General features: G+C 36.7%; 1 protein-coding gene across 1 annotated transcript in view; it reads right to left on the bottom strand.

The window, feature by feature from the left end:
• ATP13A4 (ATPase 13A4) overlaps positions 1-25,482 on the bottom strand; it is a 145,316-nt gene that overhangs the window by 48,869 nt on the left and 70,965 nt on the right. Inside the window, exons 4-10 of the mRNA XM_027108707.1 lie at positions 17,832-17,902; positions 17,661-17,741; positions 16,116-16,185; positions 14,494-14,628; positions 10,337-10,406; positions 3,080-3,214; positions 559-729 (exon numbers count right to left, since the gene is read on the bottom strand). Coding sequence (XP_026964508.1) covers positions 559-729; positions 3,080-3,214; positions 10,337-10,406; positions 14,494-14,628; positions 16,116-16,185; positions 17,661-17,741; positions 17,832-17,902 — 733 coding nt within the window. The remainder of the gene's footprint in view (positions 1-558; positions 730-3,079; positions 3,215-10,336; positions 10,407-14,493; positions 14,629-16,115; positions 16,186-17,660; positions 17,742-17,831; positions 17,903-25,482) is intronic.

The raw sequence follows: 25,482 nt of genomic DNA, 5'->3' as shown, positions 1-25,482 counted from the left end.
CATGGACATGCGCGCGCACACACACACACACACACACACACACACACACACACACACATGCACAGAACACCCGAATTTAAATTAAATGGCCCAGTAAATACAGATGGATTCAATTTCTAATACTTTTCATCATCAAGTTTTCAGTTTCTAGTCCTGCCTGGAAAGAAGTTGAGATTTGTTCTCTGGGTTAGAATACCTAAGCTCTAGGTCCAGCTCTGTCAGTGAGCAGCTGTGTGATCCTTTTTAAACTTCACTTGAATTGTGCAGGCCCCAGCCTATTCCTGTACAAAATGAGGACAGGCATCTTTGTTCTGATAATTTGATATGTGGAAATAGTTTATAAATTACAAAGCATATGAATAATAATTGTTGTCATCAATATTATTATTTTTACTAAAAGGTATAGGCCATAGCTCAATTCACGTTTTAAATATCTATATTTACATATATGGGGTCTGTCATCTAAAGACTGCTCCTTACCTAATTCATTTAAGGCACTAGACAAATTGAGCAAAAATATTTCATCAAAATAATAAAATGAAGGAGATGCTAACTAACCTGTCTGCAGTACTACTGCTTTCACGGTGCCAGAGCAAGCCCCCCTGGCCTGGATAACCTCTGTTCCACAGAAGAGGACATGCCGTTTGTAATCCGCTTCACTCTGTGTTTTCCAGGGCACAGAGCTATCCATCTTAGGTAATGGAGTTTTAGTGACTGGAATACTTTCTCCTACAGAAAACAAGCATCTCATTTTGTGAGGTAGGAGGCCTTCACTCACTTAAACATGCAAATACTAACTCATCACACAGCAGGCATTTTTTGGAGGCTGCCACGTGGCAGGAACAACCCTTGGTATAGGGGATACAAGGAGAAGCATAGTTCTTGTTAAGAGGTTTGTAGTCCAGAGGGGGAGACAGCCATGGAAACAAATAAGTATAATGTCATATTATAAATACTATGAGTATTGTAAAATGAAACAGAGATGCTGAAATAGACTGGAAATAAAGATTTAGGGAATAGCAAGTTGTGGGGTCTAGGGAATGAGAGGCCATGAGAGCTATGTAGGAGCCAAAGCGTGGAAGGCCCTGCATGCACATACTTAAGTGTTTAAATGTTTTTCTATAGGCATTGGTGGCAGGAGGGAAATAGGGAGATATTTAGCTGTTTGATTCAGGAGAGTACTATGACATTTACGTACAAAGAGAGTGTACTCTGTCTGCAGTACGGGAATGAATTGAAGTCTGATGAGATTGGAGGCTGGATATCCAGTTGAGAAAAAAATCACAAGAGTCCTGCTTAAAGAGGACAAGGTCTGAACTATGGCAACTGGCAGTAGGAGTAGAAAAGTGGCACTGGTTTTGAGAAATAAGAAATTGAGCAGCTACAAAACTTGGGGAGATTTTTATATTGGCAGATCATAGGGACAGAGGAATTCTAAATGGCTTCCTGGTTTTTGACTTGGAAGAAAGAGCAGAGGGTAGCATTAATCATCAACACAGGGATTATAGGAGGAAGGAGGAAGGAATTGCCTTTCGGTCCCTGGTTTGGAGATGCCTTGTGGAATGACCATGTCGAGACGCTTTGTAGGCAGTTAGATATTTATTTGGGTCTGGAGCTCAGGGGAGAGGCCTTGACCAGAGATATTTAGTCACAGGTCATCACCTTATAAACAATAATTAAAGCCACAGGAAAAGACAAGATTACTTAGGGTTCGAGTGAAAGGTTAGAAAAGGAAAGGTCCAGGACCCCTGAACAACATCAAAAATCAAAGAGGTGGAGGAAGAGGAGAAGTGTAGGAAGCTGAATGGTATTGTCAGTGGTAGAAGAACTTGGAGAGTCAGCACTGACTTGGAAAGTTAGAAGAGTGTTTTCAGAAGGAAGAGATGGTCAGAATGGTTAAATGCAGCAGATAGGCCAATAAGATGTGAAATTTAAAGAATCCATTGGATTTGCCAATTGGGACATTTGTGACCCTTGCCAGCACACTGGGAGGGGCAGATTTCAGTGGGTTAAGTGGCAATACAAGGTGGTTGAATGAGTTGTGAAAGTAACCAAATAAAGAATAAAGCTTAGAGAATAAAGCTTATTGAAGCCCTCCACCTCCATTTGTAGAAAGGACAGTATAAGATCAGGGATATGTTCCAGTATACTAGGGCCACTTTCATTAGGAAAATTGCACTTGGCTTTGTAAAAGTCCCAGCACGAAAGGATTTTTATCCGTCTATGGATTCCCTAGAGAAAGGAACCTGACCTGTCACACCTGTTTTGTTTTGTTTTGTTTTGTAAGTTCACATAGGAGGGAGCTGTGTGCTCTTGTCTGCATTTAATGCCTTCCTGGTCTGCCAGGAGAAATAGACTCGGACTTGGACTTTAATGGGAACCACAGTACTGTACATCAATATGTATTTATAGCCTCCAATTCCATCTCTGAAAAAGGCTTTATGATTCTTTAGCTTACAGAAAGGTAGGCACAGCATCTTCTCATAAGTGCATATGTGAGTAAGAACTCAAAGCACCGTGACCTTGAGAAGTCACTTCTCTCTGAACCTCAGCTTCCATACCCATGATATGACGTCCCTCCCAGCTCCAGCATGCGATTTAAAAATGAAACACAGTTAGTCCAAAATATCCAGTGTGTATTCTGAAGTTAGCAGATTTGGCAAATCCTGCCTCAACCACTTATCAACATTTTCAAACCAAGCTAGGAAGAGCCTGGCCTTGACCAGGGTGGGGCAGGGTTGTGGGGGAGGTGTTTCAGGATTTCATTAATGGTTTTCAAACCCTCTGTGTTTTTCTGAAGATGTATTTTATAGAAAAATACTAAACATAAAAGTCACAGATGATTCTGAAACAGCTAATGACCTCTAAAATCTTTAAAGGTAAAATGACAGGGTTGTAATATCTAACCTAGTACTAGAAAGCAGCTTTAATTTGAACTCTCAGATCCATCCAGTGCAGGACTGTTAATAAGATTGGTGGGGATAGGAAGGTCCCACAGCAACCCCATGCTTTGCCATTATCATTCAGGAAAAACCTGGGAGAACCAGCAGAGGCTGTAAGCTAGGAGGTAGAACCATACCTGTCAGCATGCCTTCATCTACCACACAGCTTCCATCTATCAGAATGGCATCACACGGCATTTGCACTTTGTTCCCCGTCAAAATTAATAGATCTCCAGGTACCAGGAAGCGTGATTCCAGCTCCTGGACTCCAGCTGAAAGTGTGAGGAGACAGAGTTGAGTCAGGTTTTTTCCCACAAAAACACAGTCCAACATCTACCTAAATTGGAAATCAATGAAAAAGCAACCAGGGCATATATAAAAAGGAAGCCATTCCTCAACATTGATTTGAAATTTGCAAACTATAAGAAAAAAGGGTAATACATTATATTACATAAAATAAAAACCTTTGTGTGGCAAAAAAAAAAAAAATAGGCAGAGAAAAAACTAATGATAAATTCAGAGAACATGTTTGAAACTTACATTACAGACAAAAGATTAATATTCCTAATAAACAAAGAGTTTGAGAAAAAAGAGACTATAGCAAATGACTGTATAGCAAAATTGCTGGAGATGTTAACATATAGTTCACACACACACACACACACACACACACACACACTACAAGTGACAGGTGTTAAACATTTGAAAAGATATTCATTCTTACTCATAATAAGAAAATTGAAAAATCTGCCCTTCCTTTCTGCCTTCTGTCCTTCTTTCCAGTCTTCCTTTACTTCTTATCTTCCTTATTCATTCCCAAAGCCCAAAGCTATAGGGGGTTAAGCAAGACAGACATCCATGCAGGGGGCTGGGTGAAGTGGGGATGGGGGTGGCAGCACCTACCACATGGTGGAGCCTAAAATGGATGAATGGGTGATTACATGGCCTGGTGCAGAGTGTCAGCCCAGGGAGGGAGACAGGACCCCCATGGTGGCAGTGGCCTGGTGTGAGATATTGGAGTCCAAGCAGGGTGAGAAAGGCAGGATTGATACAATAACTAGATATAATGAGGCTAATGAGAGCCAGGTTTCTCACTGAAGAAAGGAAGTTACAAATAGAAATAGAAATAAAAGCAGAATGAACTCTGTGGTATTGGACTAGAATTGGAGACAAGAGTGTAAACTGATGGTTTTCAATAGAGAAATAATATAGATGTGAATGTGTATGTATATAAGAATACATGCATATGTATTTGCTTGTCTTTTTTTATATGTACATGCTCTAATTCTGTTCTCTGAGAGGGCTGAGAGCAGTGAAAACCCACTAATGATGTGCACACCTCGTGCCCAAATTTTGGTGTCTAAATTTCATTTCCCTTCAAAAAAGAACTAGGGTTCTTTAAAGAAATGGCTGATTACAACGCTGGGCCAAGAAAAGTACAAATAATATAAGGTAGAATGTCCTGCTATGCCTCTAAGTAGGGAAGTGCTCAGAGAGCAATGGGGTCAGATCAAGAAGATATCAAAGCCAACTTACAGAGCTCTCGCTGCCTAAATCTGTAATAATTTGAGCATCAAAGTAATGAATAATAATAATGAACAATAACCCATCAAATAAAACAGGAGTTCATTAGTCCATAATGACATAAGTAAATGAATAAATAAGTGAGGAGAAAAGATAGCTTTTTCTTACAGTAAATTGACAATTAATTATCATAGAAGGAAAGAAAATCACCATTTGGCCATTATCAAAGCAATAATTAATCTAGCCAAGAAACATCAATGGATACTAAAACTAGGGGGTGAAAATTTGATGAGGGTTGTTTATTTATAAAGTCTCAAAGTATATGTCAACAAAATAACTATTAATTAGAAAGAGAAAAAAGTAACTGTACAATAGAGAAACCTGACAGACACCATTTAATTAAGTAGTCCAAGTTAACATCACCAGTAATAGGACAAGTTTAAATTATGTACCACCTAAGAGAACATGGCATCACTTTTGTAATATTCCAGCCAAAATAGCGTAAGCTGAATTTAACTGTAAGGGAATATCAGGCAAATCCACGTTGAGGGACATTCTACAAAATAACCAAAGTGGGAAGAGTCAAGGTCGTGAAAGTCAAGGAAAGATTAAAGGGATGTGGCAAACAACAGTATTCGGTGATCTTGGGTCCTTTCTTATAAAGAACATTATTAAGACAATTACAAAATTGGAATGGGACTGAGCATTCTTTGGTACTAATATCAATATTAACCGTCTGATATTAATGTTTGAAGTGTTGTTACATAGAAGAATGCTCGTATCTTTGAGAAATATACACTAAAGCATGTGGGAGTCATGGAGTCACTTATTTTCAAATGGTTCAAGAAAAAAGTTATTTGATCTACTCTTGTGGCTTTTCTGTATGTTGTAAATTACTTCATAGGGAAAAAGAAAAGAAAGAAAGAAAAAGACAGAGAGAACCATACATGAAATAGCATTGCTCACCTATCTGATTAGAAAAATCTAAAAGTTTGTCAGTATATTCTGTTGGCAAGATTATGAGGAAACAGGTACTTTCACACATTTCTGGTACGAATGAAAACTGGTACCTTGTCTATGGAAAGAAATTTGGCAATATCTCTCCATCAAAAATACATATGCATTTATTATTTAACTCAGCAATTTTACTTCTCAAAATCTATGTCAAAGATAGACTGGAAAAATATGGAAAAATAAATGCACAAGGCTTTTTATTACAGCATTATTCGTTATAGTAAAAGGCTGGGAAAGATTCCTTCAACAGAGAACTTACTGAATAAACAATGGTTCCTCCATACAAGAGAGTATTACGCAGCTGAAATATGAATGAAGAATATCTACGTATACTGCTCTGAAAGGGTCCCTGGGAAACATCATTAAGTATGTAGCATACCCACCAGGAAATATAAGTTAAATGTGTAGGATACACCCCTGCAAGCTAAAAAGCAGCAGTATATGTACATATCCTATTCTGTATATATACTATGTCACTATGAATATTATCTATAATTTGTATTTTTGAATGTAAAAATTTTTTTAAATGATTACTATTGAGAGTATGAGTACACAGGTGCAGAAGGAAGGTTAGGAAATTGACTCCCCTGAATGTCTTTTGTTTTATGGATTTAACTTTCAAATCATATAGATATTTTATATAGTAACTACACAAACTAACACAAAAATAAATTTGAAAAGCTAACATTAAAAGGCTAAAACAGAATAAATGAGGTGAACCTGCTGTTCACCTAGTTGTGAACATAACTGTTGTTGGCATAACCATACAGAGAAGAATTATTTTGAGTGACTTTAAAACATATATTTTCAAGTATAATTTGTACCTTCCTCATGGTGTATCACAAATAGGAGAAAAAAAGAACTTTAAAAAAATTCTTAAATTGTTTTTAGGAATCATATTGTTGCTGGGTGTGTTGGTTTGTTACTCTGAGATTACTATGTGTAATGGGATAAAGCAAATGAGTAATTTGTTGCTGTAATTGAGAATCAGGACTTTTGGTATGGAGAAAGGAGAACTAGAAGGACAATCAACAAAGTTAAGTTAAAAATCCTTAGTTCTAAACTTAATCTGGAAATGTCAGTATGAGCTCATAATTCACATTTATCTTTAGAATATTATTTTCTAGGTATGTCTTCTGAAAAGGCCTGGAAACAATGACTAACACCACAGAAATGAGCATTCCTAACACTCTGACTGATGTCTCTAAGTACCATATGTAAGAGGTCTTTGGAAAATTGGATGTGTCCAGGTTTGGAGCAGGAATTGTCCAAGATGAACTTGGAATAGCTTATCATACCAGAAAGCAATACAATTTTCAAAGATTACTGGGGTCATGTCAAATGAATTCGAGAGTCAACATGAAAAAGTCTGAAAGGCCAAAGATGGGCATCTTGAACAACAAGAATAAAGCCTGCAGCGGATGAAAATATCCCAACCATGTTAAAATTATACATGTATAATGACACTAAAATTTTTTTTAAAGCCTTTGGAAAATGCTAAAAGATCAACCCATTATTTTGAAAGCTGGTAAATAAGGAGAAATAGTCAGATATTTATCCTGAAACAAACTGAATCTCAGGGTAATGAAATGGTTGAAGAAGCGTGTCTCTCTTTATGGAAATATTCCAGTTAATGTATGAAGATGGAATATATTTTAAACTCAATGAAATAATAAATCTGGGTCATGAAGATTTACGTCTGTTAATATCACAAGAAAAAGACAAATATTATGTACCTCCTATTAGAAATACACAACACCAATTATGAAGTACTCTTGCCAAAAACTCAAGCCTCAGATCTAACCACCAATTTATAGGAAGTACAAAGAGTAGAAAATCATGTTAAATTATTCCATGAGTATGCAATCAATACACTCAAAACCGTGGAAACCAGAGGATGAGCCACTTACTTTCTTCAACAAAAAATTTTCAAGGAAAAAAATAGGATGTGGAGGAGGGAAAGTGTGAATTAAAATAAACTTGAAACTTAATCAATTGCAGTATATGGACTTTATTTGGATCCTGATTTGAAAATATATATTATATATAATAAATATATATTGTATATCATATATATCATAAGTATATACACACACTTGTGATTCAATTGGTGGAAATTTGAATACTGCCTGTAGAACTGATGATTTTTTAAATTATGTTTTTGGTTTTTTTTAACACCATTTCAGAAATCTCTCTTGTTCCTCCTACTTCACTGCCCTCACTCTTATGTTTTTTTTAAAGCTGTGATAAAGGAATTAAAAAGGAGTCTTTATATTTTAGACCTATACTGAAATGTTTTCAAATGAAATTATATGATATCTGAAATAGTTTAAAAATAATCCAGGGTGAGGAAGGAAGTAGAACTGATGAAAACACATTCAGTGACTTGATAATAATTGAGTCTGGGTGATAGGTACATAGGGTTTCATTATTGTATTCTCTCCACTATTATATGTAAAATGTTTCATCATAAAAAGTTACATTTTTATGTAACTTTACATTTCAGGACATTTTTAAAAGGTAAAAATTCACTTCTAGCAAAGATATAGCAAAAAGGAGCAAATTTATCTTCCCACATGAAACAACCAAAAGTCATACAAAATATATGAAACAATGGTTTTAGACACTAAATATAAGCAACAAAAGAAATGGGAAACAAATGAAGATGCCCTACAGCTTACTGCCTGTAGAGGGTTTCCAGGCCACTATGAAGAGGCGGAACCCAGACAAAGTCCAGAAGACTCTTAGTTTGGAACAGAGATAAAAGTCTATGGAGATTAAGGCATCTTGAGTTCACAAAACAGAGTACTGGAGAGAAAGTAATTGCCCAGAGGGAGAGCCCCAAAGGCCCACAGAGGTCCTCTTTTAGTATTCAGCAGACTAGTAATCAGCACATGCATATGAGGGAACTACTAGCAAATGAACAATGGGACATTTACATTTAAAATATCATTTAAATAGCATCAAAATATGAAATATTTAAAAATAAATCTGAGAAAGGGTGAAAAACTGTACAATGAAAACTACAAAACACTGCTGAGAGAAATCAAAGACAAATAAATGCAGATACACCATGTCTGCAGGTCACAAGACCCAAAATTGTTAACAGGTCAGTTTTCCACAAATTGATCTATAGATTCAACACAATCCCAATCAAAATCTCAGCATGTTCTTTTGGTAGAAATTGACAGGCTGATTCTAAAAGTCATATGGAAATGCAAAGAGCCCAATATTGCTAAAATAATTCTGAATGAGAGCAAAGCTGGAGGACTAACATTATTCTAGTTCAAGACTTATTATAAAGCTACATTATGTGGCATTGATATAAAGACAGGCAAATAGAACAGTAGAATAGGATGAATAGGATAAGGAGTCCAGAAATAGATCCACCCATGTACAGGAAACTGATTTTTGGCAAAGATGCAAAGACAATTTAGTGGAGAGAGGACAGTCTTTTCAACATATGGTATTGGGACATTTGGATATCTGCTTGCAAAAAATGAACTTCAATCCAAAAAAAAGAAAAAGAAAAAAAACTTCAAAATACAACAGAGATGAAAATGTAAAACTTAAAACTATAACACCTCTACAAGACAACATAGAAAATCTTGATGACCTTGGATTAGGCAAAGATGTCTTAGATATGACAAAAAACATGATCCACAAAAGAAAAAACTGATAAACTGGACTTTAACAAAAGTAAAAACACCGGCCCTTTTAAAGACACTATGAAGGGAATGAAAAGACATTATAAGTTACAGACTGGGATAAAATATTTGCAAATCATATTGGAAAAAGGACTTGTATCCAGAATGTAGAAAGAACACTCAAAATTTAATAATAAGCAAACAGTCTAATATGGAAAAGATTTAAACAGATACCTCACCAAAGAAGATATACAAGTAGCAAAGAAGCACTTGAAAAGATGCTCAATGCCATTAGTCATCAGGAAAATGCAAATTAAAACAACAATGAGATACTACCCCTCAGCTATTAAAATGGCTAAAATTAAAAAGACTGACCATACCAAGCAGTGGCAAGAATGTGGAGCAACTGGAGCTCTTACACACTGCTGGTGGGAATGTAAAAGAGCACAGCCACTTTGGAAAACAGTTTCTTTAAAAGTTAAATATTTACTTATCATATGATCCAGCCATTCCACAGTTAGGTATTTTCCCTAGAAAATAAGAAATGAAAGTGTATGTCCGTAGAAAGACTTGAACCCAAATGTTCAAGTGGCATTATTTGTAATAGCCCCTAACTGGAAATAACCCAAATTTCCATCAACAAATGAATGAATGAACAAACTGGTCTATCTGGACAATGGAATTCACTCAGAAATAAAAAGAAATAAACTATTGATGTTCTTAACAAAATGGATGAACTCCAAAATTATTATGAACTTTGATCCCCCAAAAATTAACCCAAAATATACTATAAAAGACAAAAAAATGCATACTATACAATACCATTTATAAAATATTCTAAACATGCAAAGTGGTTGCCTGAGGATGGGGATGAAATTGTGAGAAACTGAAAGGGAAGATTACAAACAGGCACAAGGCAACTTTTAGGGGGGATGGACAGTCACCTTTATTGTGGTGATAGTTTCATAAGTAGGTACACATGTCAAAACCTATCAAATTGTACACTTGAATTCAGCTTATTGTATGTCAGTTTTACCTCAATGTTTTTTTAAAAGGTGAAAAAAATCTCCACTTCCCCACCCCTTTAAGTAAATGCACAGGAAAAGATACATATGAAGATGAGAGTAGTAGGAACAATCAGGAATACAAATTTAAATCCTTTTCTCATTTCATATGGACAACACACAGATCTAAAATGAAGTGACTTACCCTTTTTCTCACATACAGAGACTGTAACGCTATTATGTGATTCAACTAAATGGTGGAGCTTTACAGATTGCTGAAAAAGAAGAATAGAAAATTTTAAAAAGCCTTTTCTATTTGAGGATAGGTCCCAGATATTATTCAGTAAAGTGTTAGCCTTCTTTAAAGATGGAGCCAACTGAATGTACTGTTTAAAAACAAGACTGAGTAGCCTCCTACTCAACTGAAAAAGCATCCAACTTGTGGTGCTCTTCAGCCAGTGATAAGAAGTACGTGTTGTTTAATAGAAAGGAAGTTCCCTGCATGCTCTGTCCACTCAAAAGAACTTTGATCATTCAACATTTACGTTTATACCTAAATAGTTTCAAGAACCAAGCATTATTTCAGTTTGGGGTTATCCCATATCAGAGTTCCTAATCTAACTTCATAAGGAGTTTGATTGTTCCTGTTATTCCCTCATAGTATTTGCTGTTTTAATATGTGAAATATACGGGACATTGAGAGTGAATAAATAAGAGGAGACAAAAATAATAATACAATTATATTTGATTTCACATTTATTAAGAAATTATTGTGTGAAAGACCTTTTACATGGTCCTGGGGATTACAAATTCCCAATCATTTAGTGTTTTCATTTTTTTATTCTGATTTTGTCATTTAAGACTCTCCCTTAATCTCCTAGCTTCAAATCATTTACAAATCTGATTAATATGTCCTAAGAATGATGAACAGAATCATATAAGGCAAAAGAGTGTTCTGCTATTAACTTATTCTTTTATTCATTCATACATTCACTCAACATTTATTGAACAACCTTTATGCTGAGAGGTTGGGGTGGAATGGTCAACAAAACAGATATGATTCTTAGCATCAGGAATTTACAACCTACTGGGTAAATACATTTAATCAAATAATCACACACATAAATATATCACTGCAATCAACAATAAAATGAAAACAATAAGGTGTTTTGGGAGCATATATAGCTAATGAACCAATAGAAATCTTCCCTGAAGAAGTGACATTGAATCAAATAGGTTGTTGAATCTATGTGTCTCAACTCAAAAGAGATATTTGGACTTAAAATACATATATAAATTTGAAAGTCATTAGCATATGCCTTTAGAAGTCATTAGTATATGCAGTATAAGAATAATGAAGACTCAATGTACTCACATGAAAAGACCATCAAGACAGTATTATTAATAATAATAGTAAAGCTAGGTAGGAAATAGTGTGATTATGCTCCCTCTTACATAAGAAAGGAAAACAAAATAGATGTATATTCCAAAAACATTTTTGGAAGAATGCCCAAGAAACTAGAAACTGGTTGCATAAGTGGAGGGGTGGAGGAAGAGGGAGCCTTTATGTGGTGAACATTTTCATATTGTTTTGATATGAGACACCCATTTTTTAAAAAGCCAGGTAGAGGAGGATGAACTATAAAAAGAGAATGGAAGAGCAGCTAGAGAGGTGGAGAGTGTGTTGTCACTGAAGCCAAAGGGAAAGCTCGGGAGCAGTTAACAGTGCCAAATGCAACTGAGAGGTTAGCGAAATCTACGCTGTGGAAGAAAGTATACACTGTGGGAAGGGAATCACGAAATCAGCAAGCAAAAGACCAACCACTCAATAAAAATTAATGAGGGACATGAATACGGTTCACAGTAAAAGAAATACAAATAGCTTAAAACACGAGCAAGTGCTCAACTCACAATGGAAAACATGCTATTACAGTTATGAAATTCTGTTTTCATTTATATTGGCAAAAATAAGGAAAATAAACACTCATGTACTCTTGGGAGAAGTGTATATTGGCATTACTTGTTTAAGAGGCATTTGACAATGTCTAGTAAAAAAATATATTTAGCTTATGATTAAGCAATTTCAAATATAGAAAATTTATATCTCTTTATCAATGCAGATATGTTATACACACATTTACATGTAATATAAATTATATATACTTGTGATTTATACATATTTGCAAACACATATATGTGGATGTGTGAAAAGATATATATGCAAATATCCTCAATGCAGCATTGTTTTTTGTTTTTTTTAAATTAATTTATTTATTTTTGGCTGCGTTGGGTCTTTGTTGCAGTGCGCGGGCTTCTCATCGTGGTGGCTGTTCTTGTTGCGGGGCACGGGCTCTAGGCGCGCGGGCTTCAGTAGTTGTGGCACACGGGCTTAGTAGCTGTGGCGCACAGACTTAGTTGCTCTGCGGCATGTGGGATCTTCCGGGACCAGGGCTCGAACCCGTGTTCCCTGCACTGGCAGGCGGATTCTTAACCACTGCGCCACCAGGGAAGCCCTGCAGCATTGTTTTAATAGCAAAAGACTAGAAACAGCCTAAATATCCATCAGTATAAGACTGGTTTTAAAATCATGGTACATTTAGAGAAAATATATTTGTGCAGATACAGAAAGATATTTAAGATACATAGGTGAAAAATGCAAGTGTGTAACAGTGTATATAATAGTATACTTCCATTTGTATAAAACAAATAAACGCATATGTGTTTAACAGTGCTAAAAGTATATAGAACATCTGGTCCCAGTGGATGCCTCTTAAAAGGAGACCCAGACACTGAAAGAACGAAGGTGGGAGGAGTATTTACTACTCATTTACACTATTTTGTTCTTGTGAACTTTTTTTATTATGTCCATATATTACTCCTTCTATTAAGAAAAAAGACTAGCTAGTTTTAAAAAGTACTGTTTTTTTATTTTAAAACTATCTATGAGGGCTTCCCTGGTGGCGCAGTGGTTGGGAGTCTGCCTGCCGATGCAGGGGACACGGGTTTGTGCCCCGGTCCGGGAGGATCCCACATGCCGCGGAGTGCCTGGGCCCGTGAGCCATGGTCGCTGAGCCTGCGCGTCCAGAGCCTGTGCTCCGCGATGGGAGAGGCCACAACAGTGAGAGGCCCAAGTACCGCAAAAAAAAACAACAACTATCTATGAGCCTTAGGATTATAGTGGTGACCTTAGCAAGAGCTCTTTGAATGGAGTCATAAGAGAGGAAGCCAGCTCCATATAGATGAGAAATGAGAGGGAGATGAGTAAATGAAGAGAGATGCATAATGAGCTTGAGAAGTTCTGCCGTCAAAGGGAGAAAAGAGGTAGAATAGTAGCTGAAGTTTGAAGCATGGTCAAAAGAAGGGATTTTTTTCATTTGTTTCTGTTTTGTTTTGTTTTGTTTTTAAGTTGGGAGAAACTTGAGCATGTTTAAATGCTGATAGGAAGGCTGTTAGGGAGAGGGAATGAGGAAAAGAGTCATTCACTGACCCCATAAGCATGCTGAGAAGGTGAAAAGGATGCTATCAAAAGCACAAGCAGAGGGCACCGCCGCCTCTGTAATGAGAGATCAGGTCAGGAGGGAGGTGGAGACAAAAGTCATCTGGCAGTAGGAGGGTGTGGAGCTGAGCAAATTCCGATTTTATGATTTCTATCTTTGTGGGAAAAAAAAAAGCAATGAGATAGATTATCAGCTGAATTAGAGGAAAAGTGGAATGTGGGCAGTTAGGCATCTCAGAAACTTGAAGGAAGATTTGGTTTAAGAACTTAATTCCAGAGAATGGGAGAGCACATTGACCAGAGACATATAGAAAGCTTGTGCAGATGAGGTCGGTATTCATGGATTTATAGCACAATCAACCAACGTGTACCGTGTGATTTTTTTCCTGGCAGTGCCTAGATCCCCTTGTGTAGGCATAAAGAAAGCCAAGAGTTGGACTGGGGTTTTGACAAATGATTACCAACCAAACATAAAGGACAAAGATACTAAACACTCCTTATTAAATATTAAAGACTCCTCCACCTTCACCCCTTTTCCACCATCTTCAAGACCCATCAGTAGTCTCTACACATATTTTTTCACTTATTCACAATTCATAAATATTTGCATTTTCTTCTCAATAATCAGCTTTAGTAAGCTAAAGAGAGGGAAAAAATAACTTGAAAGGTTAGGGATTGGGATGGGAAGGAAAGGAAAGAACTAGAATTTGTTGAGCATCAGCTATTGTGCTAGATATTTACAAACGTGGTCTCATTTGTTATGGAGTGGGCAATGACTATTTTCCAATTATACGCTTTTCAAACAAAATTTCAACAAAGTCACACCTCTTTCTTTCTCAGACCATAAGACTGGTGGAAAAACTCACCTCTCTGAGATCATATACGGTCAAAGCGATGGAAATGATCGACATGATTACTATAGCAAAAGCATACTCCTTATAGTCTTCGCTAAACCACAGACAGACACTGAAGAGCTGAAATATGTAAAATGGATTTAAAACCTGTTGGCAGCATAAAAACAGGAAGACAAGGGAGATATTTAGGTTTTATACTTAGCTATTCATTGACTTGTTTGTTATCATAATCGTCTCCATGACAAATCGTCCCACCCAATATTCTTATTATATTTATGCAGCAATTACTATGTGCCAGACACTGTACTAAGCAACTTTACCTGAATTTACTCATTTAATTCCCATAATTATCTTATTATCCAGAAGTTATTAGTTATCTCCATTGTAAAGATGAAGAAACTGGGGCTTATATCTTGAGAAACTTGCCCAAGGTCACAGAGCCACAACTGTTACAGACCAGGACTTGAACCCAGGCAATCTGGCCCCAGTGCCCTTACTTTTAATCACCACTGCACCTTATAATTTACAAAGTATTGTCTCATGTATCACCATGTTGACCATCACAACAGTTGTGTGAGGAGTAGATATTATCATGTCCAGTTTACATTGAGTGGCCTTCGGAACCTGACCTACTGGTCAGGTTTACAAAGTTAAAATGCTTTCTAGTTGTTCTTCTCTATGACACAACATTGCTATATCTGAAGCCATTAAAGTACTTTAGATTAACGTACGAGTTGAAGACTAAATTTTCTCATAAATAGAGAGCCAAGCTGAAAGGAATAATCTAGATAATTGAGCATCTAGAACACTAGGGGAGAAAGCAGAGATTAACTCCAACAGTTGTAATCCTGCCTGGGATAAAAACATTTTGTGCCCTTACTCAAATTCCCTCTAGTTGATTCCCATCTTTCTAAAATAGGAACAGTTATCTTTGCCTCTGGTTAGGGAACAAGCACACAGAAACTTTTCTTATCAGTTTCTTCTGCTCTGTTTCGTGACTTAAAACTTGCTAGAAATATTGAGAAAGTAGCTGGAGTTTAGTAAGTCTTTTTTAAGTCAAGGAGGAGTGGAGGTGCCATGCAGGAGAGGACCCAGAGTACAGCTGTAAGGTTGTAGTATCATAATAATCATGGTAAAATGAAAAATGAGCCCAGTGATAGAGTCAAACAGAAAAAATTCAATGTAGTAAATTATGGTCAAATCTTTCTTTCCCTCCCACACACACATTGAGATCAGTAGAACTAATAAGGCTGAACAGATGTTTTCTTCCTACAGTTTTGGATGCTAAGGCAATTGTATATGTTGCCCATAAGAAAGGGATTGAGTTGTTTAAGTTTTAATTATTATTTTAGTTTCACAAAGATGAGACGGGATAAAAAGTATAGGATTAAGAACGAAAGAAAGAAAGGAAACCCTGTGTTCATCTAGTCATTAAAGGATAAATAGACAAACGAACATCACATCTTATGCTGTAACAGGAAATGTGTGTGCAAAAATGGACCACAAGAAACAATAGAGATATGAATATGCTTTGCATTCTTTTAAAATAGCCCAAATTACAGTTACTATTGATCATTTGTCTAAAATCTAACCTTTTTATTTTCTAGCCAGCATCAAGAGAAAATACTGATTACCTCCTTGATGAGCAGTTTCCAGATGGGTGTGATTTCAACATCGATAGTATTTGGCCCACATATTAACCTCCTATAGGGAGAGATCACAGCCTACTCAGTTACCCATTCAAAAAAAAGACTATTCCACGTTCACTTTCTCACTTGTGGGATCAACATATGCCTCCCTTATTACATAACATCACCATCTTTCTCAAAATAACTGGAGAGGGGGAGGGTTTTCAGGTGCAAAACCAATAAGCATGATCATTTATTGAATTAAATATTTCCCTGATGGTAATTTGGGTATTTAATTTTAGTCATTTTTCCATTCAAGTAGTTTCAGGATTAGCACTCTCTCAACTCTGTCTCTCCCCAACTCTTGGCTCCATGGATGTGAGATGGAGGGCTCATTACGGGGGAACAGTTTTACTGATAAGGAATACTGGGCCTACTTTTCCTCCTCCTATTCAGTGCTGGGAAGCTGCAGAATTTGTTTTAATGTGAGTGAAAAGGTGTTGAACTCTCAAAAATAGCTCCACAGTTATAACACCCTTTAATTGAAAACTCAGAGATGTGTTTCTTTGATTACACAGAGCAACGACACTCTATGAGTTATTTTGCTGTTGGGAATGCTAAACACTTTCTCTGTGCCTTCTACGTAGATGCTCAGACCAAAGAGCTTAACAGAATGTAAATACTACAGCAGTGCTTCTCAAACTTTAATGTTCATACAGACAGCCTTGTGGTCTTGCGAATGGGAAGGTTCTGATTCAATACGGATGAGATGTGACCTGAGATTCTGCATTTCTAACAAGCACCCATGGTGATGGTGCACTCTGAGTCCATTCAAAGTACCACCAAAGCTCCACCCCAAAATGGGGTGGAGGGGAACGCAGTAATCATAGAAACTTACAACTAGCAAGGTGTTTATAGAGTTCTCCTCCCCTTTTTAACAGTTAGGAAACTGAAGCCCATAAAGGAGAAGCCATTTGCTCAAAGCCACACAGTGAATTAGTGACAGACTCTTGGCATTCAACCCAATGCCCTTCCCAAACCTCGCTCCTCTGCCCAGTAGCTTATTTAGAATTGTGGAGCTACAAGTCTTGCATGATATTCTTCTGCTGCTCTACAATTATTATTTAACTATGCTGTCATAGTATAATACATATTTCCTGATCACAGTCAAAACTGGTTCAACCTTATTATTATAGTAACCTTGAGGAACATTATGCAGAGTAGAAAGACAACTAAGCCTATAGTCAGAGATGCACTTCTTCCTCTATCACTTCCATCTGTGTGACCTAGTTCAGGCCACTAAACCTCTCTGAGTCTCAGATTTTTCATCTGTTATACTGAGATGATGAGGATGTCTGTTCTAACTTCCCCACAAGGTTGCTCTGTTGAAGTGAGATAATGCATACAAAAGCATTTAATTTAATAATACTAAATAGAGCATTACAACATATTCTGATGTTGACCAGTTAAGATAACCGTTTCCTGGGCTCTCTTTTTCACTAACTGGTGACAGTCGTTCTGAGCTGGTGTAGATAAAAGTATACGTGGTACCTAATCTCTTGTTCTTCTGTTGTTAGACCTGATCCAAACTTTACATGTATCTTGGCAGAACTGAGCCAGTCTTCCAAAGAGCTGAAATAATAACAATGAGAAAGACATACTGAGCAAAATATTTTTGAAATAATATTTTTCTTTTCAGATGCAATTGCTCAAACAACTTACCCAATTTTCTGGAACTGTCCTTCTAAGTTGTTCCAAACATATCTTATTTTCTGCACTTTTATGCATCTCACCTGCAAAGGAAAAGTACTAAGAAATCTCCAGTTTAAGGATCAGCAAATACATAGTTCAGTGATTAAAGAAGCATTCGTGGAAGAAGCAAAGATAGAGCCCTAGTATACTTATTTAAGATTTATCCTTTCCTAACGAATCCTATCCTTGGCTACTACACAAATGGCATTCTTTATTAGAAATCATCATTCAAGCAACGTGTATCATGGGCCTACTACACGGATAAGTATATAAGTAAAACTCACCCTCTGTGTTCCACTACTTGATAACCAAACAAGGGAAGAAAATATGTTATGAAAGGGAAAACTATACCATACAGTCAAATTATGCATGTGTCAAAGAAATGAAAACATAATAAAGAAAAAATTATAGTATTGAAATGCCGTAGAAATACAGAGAGGGTAGATGACAGAAGGTATCATGGAGAAGAAGAATCTGAGCTGCATCCTTAAAGGATTGGAAGAACTTTGCTCAGGTGAGAAGGGAAGAAGGCAGTTCAAAGAGATTATACACAATTTAGTTGTGAGGGAGGGGTAAGTGAAGGGAGCCTATTTGACAGCAGAATGGAGAATGAGGCTGGAAGGATAAATAAAGACCAGATGATGCATCCTTTAATGCTAGCATGAGTATTTAGAACTTTTCTTTTGGAAGCAATGGATTTGCAAAGTAACCTATGGAAGAGACACCGAAGACACAGTCTAAAAGATTAGACTGGCAGCAGGTTCTAGAAGACAGTGAGATGGCTATTGCAAGAAAATGAACTCTACAACATCTGAGGGTGTTGGCAATGGAAAGAAAGGTTAATGTTTATGACGTAATGCCTTCTTGTTTTTGATTTAAGCAACTTTACATATAAATCTGAATTTCCATTAACAGGTGACCTAATTAAGTACAAAGAGAAATGGTAAGACTGTCATATTGTTATGGAGCAATGGTTATAACCTCATTTTGCCCATTGGAATCAACTGGGGAGTTTTAAAGAATACTGATGACTGGGTCCCACGCCCAGAGAGATTCTGATTTCCTTTGTCTGGGGTACAGACTGGGCATAAATAGTTTTAAACTTCCTCAGGTGATTCTAATGTGCACCCAAAGTTGAGAAACAGTGTCCAAGACTTCCTTCTATAGCTACTCTTATCATTGTGTCCTTGAGAAATTCAATGAAATTTCTCTGCACCTCAATTTTCCCATGAATAAATTAAAGCAATTGGCCAGATCATTTCTAAGTTCCACTGCAACTCCTCTGAATATGTTCTATACCTATGAGTATTATAGTCAGTATAAACATTAGATAAAATCTAAAACTTGGAAGAGCATATAGTTGGTACATAACAAGCGCTCAACACATTTTTTATTAAATAAATAAATGAGTGCTTTTCACAACCACATGTCAACTAGAAATAGAATTATTTTTCTTTTTTATAAATTGAAGTATAGTTAATTTACAATGTTGTGTTAATTTCTGCTGTACAGCAAATTGATTCAATTATACTGTATATACTTTCTTTTTAATATTCTTTTCCATTATGGTTTATCACAGGATATTGAATTTAGTTCCCTGTACTATACCGTAGGACCTTGTTGTTTATCCATTCTATATATGCTAGTTTGCATCTGTTAACCCCAAACTCTGACTCCATCCCTGACCCCTTGGCAACCACAATAGAAACAGAGTTTAAATCCCTAAGCTCCAAGACCTGGGTTACTTCAAATGACTTTTAACCTTGTCCAATAAATAGATGTATGTAAACTTACTGTCGTAGTCATTTAATGATGTATGTAGATCAAATCATTATACTGTACATCTTAAACTTATACAGTGCTCAGTGCTGTGTGTCAATTATATCTCAATAAAACTAGAAGAAAAAAATATATGTGTATGTGTGCACACATTCATAGTTACCAAGTGAGCGTATTAAATACTGTATTTTTTATTTTACAGAATGGATTTATTTCAGTGTGTTGGCTTCAAAATAATATTAAAAGAAATCCTATCTTCCAATTGACTTTCAGTATAAAATTGGAGTGAATTGCCACTGGGAACAATTCTTCCTTCACAAGTTACAAGTTAAGGTGAGGAAACATGACCAGCTTGGGGTGTGTTAGCTGTCATGGCCCATCTTGGAGTCTCGAGTTTTTTGCCTCACATTTTCCTTTCCTTTCCAGTAGTCTCTACAATTTTACAAATAGAGCTAGACTGTGATCACAGCTACTGTTTACTGAGTACTTGGGGGGTGGGGTTCTTGTCTTTTTAATCATCCTGTGGTAGGACAGATATTATCTTCATTTCCACTTTGCCGCTTAAGTTCATTTTGATTAAGTAACTTGCCCAAGACCACATCTATTAAGAAACAGGGCTGGGACTTCCCTGCTGGTGCAGTGGTTAAGAATCTGCCTTCCAATGCAGGGGACACAGGTTCGAGCCCTGGTCCAGAAAGATCCTGTGTGCCGCGGAGCAACTAAGCCCATGCCCCACTACTACTGAGCCTGTGTGCTGCAACTACTGAGGCCCACAAACCTACAGCCCGTGCTCCGCAACCAGAGAAGCCCCTGCAATAAGAAGCCCACTCATCAAAACAAAGAGTAGCCCCTGCTCACCGCAACTAGAGAAAGCACATGCGCAGCAACGAAAACCCAACACAGCCAAAAAATAAAATAAATTAATTAAAAAAAAAAAAAGAAACAGGGCTGGAAATTGAACTTGAGCCCCTCTAGCCCCCAAGTCTAGTCTCTGAAGGATCTAATAGTCAAGCTAGTCTCAGAAGATGGTCTGAAAATCCCATAACTTCCAGTATTCAAATTGTATAAAAGTGAGGGTTGCTTACTTTATTAATTCTGTAAGTTCAGAAATTCAAGTTAGAAAAAATGTAAAAGACAAACGATGGTAGAACGTGAGACCCCTGCTCAGTTAGAGAACCTAGATCAATAGGCTGTGAGAAAGTTATATAACATAATAGATACAAACAGCAGATGAAGGCAGCAATAATGAGGAATAAAGAGGTTACTGATAAGCTTTATGTCAGGCCAGAAAATGGAAAATCCCATTATCTCCTGACAATTTCTGAAGCTATTCTTCACAGAGTGAGAAGAATGACTCCATCATACGCCTTTTAAATATCTTTGAGATTCCCCAAGCAGGAAACACCTCTGCCTGGAGTTTCTCAGCTTCCCTCATCATGTCCAGAGGCTCTGAAAGCTGATAAGAAGATGATAAGCATAATATTTGCAAAGGGTGAAGTTTATTTGCCCATTGCCTGGAACTTCAGACCAGGAAACAGTAATTAGGAAATCAGGGATCAGTTGTGGGGTGATTTTCATCTTTCCGCTCAGAACCAGACATTGTTCCAATCCTCAGGCATCCCACTCTTCATTTCTGTTTAACAGGTTAAGCCATGGGTTTCACTTTTGCATGTAATCCTACAAAATAGCCCTTGGAGTCTCCTCTTAGCCTACATTTGCTGCAGTCTCCAAACTCCCCCTATGTGGTCCTGAACGGTTATCATTTTGGTATTGTGTTATTGCTGTCATTGTCATCATGGTTGCTGTGGCTAAGCCTGTGACATATCTTCCAATTTTAATAGAAGTTTCAGTCCTTTATATGAATATAGCTCATTGTCACTCACAAATCACCTTATTATTCTTCTTTTCATTTTAGTTTCATGACAGCCCTGAGAAACAGGCAGAGAAGGCATTACTATTCTTGTTTTATAAATAAGAAACTCAAGGCCCAGGGAGGCAGTAACCAACCAAACTCCCTATGCTGTATGCTGGTAAACAAAGATATCAAGCCTGGGTGCCAGAACTTTCCATTTCAAGACCTCTGCCCTTTCCTCACATTTTGTTTGTTTATTTGAACATTTCTCCATTTGTCTGTCCACTTATTTGTTTGATGCAATTAAAGATGGTGGAGGTCAATAATATTCTGAGGCCATGTCCATAGGCTGATTTGCGATGTCTATCCTCAGGTGAATGGCCATCTAAAAAAATTAAGCAATCTGTTGGTTGGGTGCTTCATCTCTTTTGATTTTGTTTATTTTGGCAGTTAAGACAACTGGGTGATAACAATTGACAGAAAAGAAACTGCTCAGCAATTGACTTTTATTGTTTTAAAAAGTTGACCTTGAGCTTCCCTGGTGGCGTAGTGGTTGACAGTCCACCTGCCGATGCAGGGGACATGGGTTCGTGCCCCGGTCCAGGAGGATCCCACATGCCATGGAGCGGCTAGGCCCATGAGCCATGGCCATGGAGCCTGCGCGTCCAGAGCCTGTGCTCCGCAATGGGAGAGGCCACAACAGTGAGAGGCCTGCGTACCGCCAAAAAAAAAATAATAATTGACCTTGAGCTCATAAAACCAATTTAAACAGTTGTCTACACATATATAGATTGAAAAGAAAGCAGGCTGTGTTATAAAATATGTTTTTAATATGAATGTTAACTAGTCATAATCCAAGTAATACTAATTTAATATGATGGGAAAGGAGTAAACCAAATACATTTGAATGATAATATCATTTTACAAACATAAACTACTTAGAACATTTGGGGGGGGTTACCTTTACTGTAAGACAAGCCCTGCTGCATAGATTATAATATAGGGCATGATGCTACTAACAGTTAATATGCACTGAGCATCTACTATATACCTGCCACCATACTGATTTTTGTATTTCTTAATTTACTGAATTTTATCAATTAATATTAGAGGTAGGCAATATCATCATTTTATACATGAGAAAATTGAGGCTTAGCAGAGTTTAGTAACTGACCCAAGGCTGCACAGTTTTGAGGGATGAAGCTGAGATCTGAATTGAGCTCTGTCTGGCTCCAAAATCCATGTTCTTTATAATGTCCTACACTGTCAGTTAAATATTGTCACAGTGGAGGATCAATTGAAGAAGAAGATATAACAATTATAAATATATATGCACCCAACATAGGAGCACCTCAATACATAAGGAAAAGGTTAACAGCTATAAAAGAGGAAATTGATAGTAACACAAAAATAGTGGGGGACTTCAACACTTCACTTACACCAATGGACAGATCATCCAGACAGAAAATTAATAAGGAAACAAAAGTTTTAAATGACACAATAGACCAGACAGATTTCATTGATATTTACAGGACATTCCATCCAAAAACAGCAGATTATACTTTCTTCTCAAGTGCACAAGGAACATTCTCCAGGATAGATCACATCTTGGGTCACAAATCAAGCCTCGGTAAATTTAAGAAAATTGAAATTATATCAAGCATTTTTTCTGACCACAACACTATGAGATTAGAAATGAATTACAGGGAAAAAAATGTAAAAAACACAAATACATGGAGGCTAAACAACCAAGAGATCACTGAAGAAATCAAAGGGAAAATCAAACAATACCTAGAGACAAATGACAACGAAAACATGACAAATCAAAACCTATGCAATGGAGCAAAAGCAGTTCTAAGAGGGAAGTTTATAGCAATACAATCTTACCTCAAGAAACAAGAAAAATCTCAAACGAACATCCTAAAGTTACACCTAAAGGAACTAGAGAAAGAAGAACAAACAAAACCCAAGTTAGTAGAAGGAAAGAAATAGTAAACATGAGAGTAGAAATAAATGAAATAAAAACAAGAAAACAATAGCAAAGATCATTAAAACTAAAGCTGGTTCTTTGAGAAGATAAACAAAATTGATAAACCTTTATCCAGATGCATCAAGAGAAAGAGGGAGAAGACTCAAATCAGTAAAATTAAAAATGAAAAAGGAGAAGTTACAACAGACACCGCAGAAATACAAAGCATCCTAAGAGACTACTACAAGCAACTTTAGGCCAATAAAATGGACAACCTGGAAGAAATGGACAAATTCTTAGAAAGGTATAAGCTTCCAAGACTGAACCTAGAAGAAATAGAAAATATGAACAGACCAATCACAAGTAATGAAATTGAAACTGTGATTTAAAATCTTCCACCAAACAAAAGTCCAGGACCAGATGGCTCCACAGTTGAATTCTATCAAACATTTAGAGAAGAGCTAAAACCCATCCTTCTCAAAACTCTTGCAAAAAATTGCAGAGGAAGGAACACTCCCAAACTTATTCTATGAGGCCACCAACACCTAGATACCAAAACCAGACAAAGATAATACAATAAAAGAAAATTAAAGACCAATATCACTGAATATAGATGCAAAAATCCTCAACAAAATACTAGCAAGTAGAATCCAACAACACATTAAAAGGGATCATATACCATGATGAAGTGGGATTTATCCCAGGGATGCAAGGATTCTTCAATATATGCAAATCAATCAATGTGATACACCATATTAACAAACTGAAGAATAAAAACCATATGATCATCTCAATAGATGCAGAAAAAGCTTTTGACAAAATTCAACACCCATTTATGATAAAAACTCTCCAGAAAGTAGTCATAGAGGGAACCTGCCTCAACATAATAAAGGCCATATACAACAAACCCACAGCAAACGTCATTCTCAGTGGTGAAAAACTGAAAGCATTTCCTCTAAGATCAGGAACAAGACAAGGATGTCCATTCTCACCACTCATATTCACATAGTTTTGGAAGTCCTAGCCGTGGCAATCAGAGAAGAAAAAGAAATAAAAGGAATACATATGGAAAAGAAGAAGTAAAACTGTCACTGTTCACAGATGACATGATACTATACATAGATAATCCTAAAGATGTCACCAGAAAACTACTAGAGCTAATCAATGAATTTGGTAAAGTTGCAGGATACAAAATTAATGCACAGAAATCCCTTGCATTTCTATATGCTAACAACGAATGATAAGAAAGAGAAATTAAGGAAACAATCCCATTCACCACTGCAACAAAAAGAATAAAATACCTGGGAATAAACCTACCTAAGGAGGTAAAAGACCTGTACTCAGAAAACTATAAGACAATGATGAAAGAAATCAAAGATGACAGAAACAGATGGAGAGATATACCATGTTCCCAGATTGGAAGAATCAATATTATGAAATTGACTATACTACCCAAAGCAATCTACAGATTCTATGCAATCCCTATCAAATTACCAATGGTATTTTTTACAGAACTAGAACAAAATATCTTAAAATTTATATGGAGACACAAAAGACCCCGAATAGCCAAAGCAATCTTAAGGGAAAAAAACAGAGCTGGAGGAATCAGACTCCCTGACTTCAGACTATACTCCAAAGCTACAGTAAGCAAGACAATATGGTACTGGCACAAAAACAGAAATATAGATCAATGGAACAGGACAGAAAGCCCAGAGATAAACCCACGTATATATGGTCAACTAATCTATGATAAAGGAGTCAAGGATATACAATAGAGAAAAGACATTCTCTTCAATAAGTGGTGCTGGGAAAACTGGACAGTTACATGTAAAAGAATGAAATTAGAACACTCCCTAACATCATACACAAAAATAAACTGAAAATGGATTAAAGACCTAAATGTAAGGCCAGGCACTATAAAACTCTTACAGGAAAACATAAGAAGAACACTCTTTGACATAAATCACAGCAAGATCTTTTTTTTTTTTTTTTTTTTGTGGTACATGGGCCTCTCACTGTTG

This window comes from Aethalodelphis obliquidens, unplaced genomic scaffold (assembly GCF_003676395.1).
Source record: "Aethalodelphis obliquidens isolate GAN/ISIS:26980383/991018 unplaced genomic scaffold, ASM367639v1 scaffold1, whole genome shotgun sequence".
NCBI lineage: Eukaryota > Metazoa > Chordata > Mammalia > Artiodactyla > Delphinidae > Aethalodelphis > Aethalodelphis obliquidens.
The sequence above is the reverse complement of the archived record's forward strand: the minus strand, read 5'-3'. Positions and strand labels throughout refer to the sequence as shown.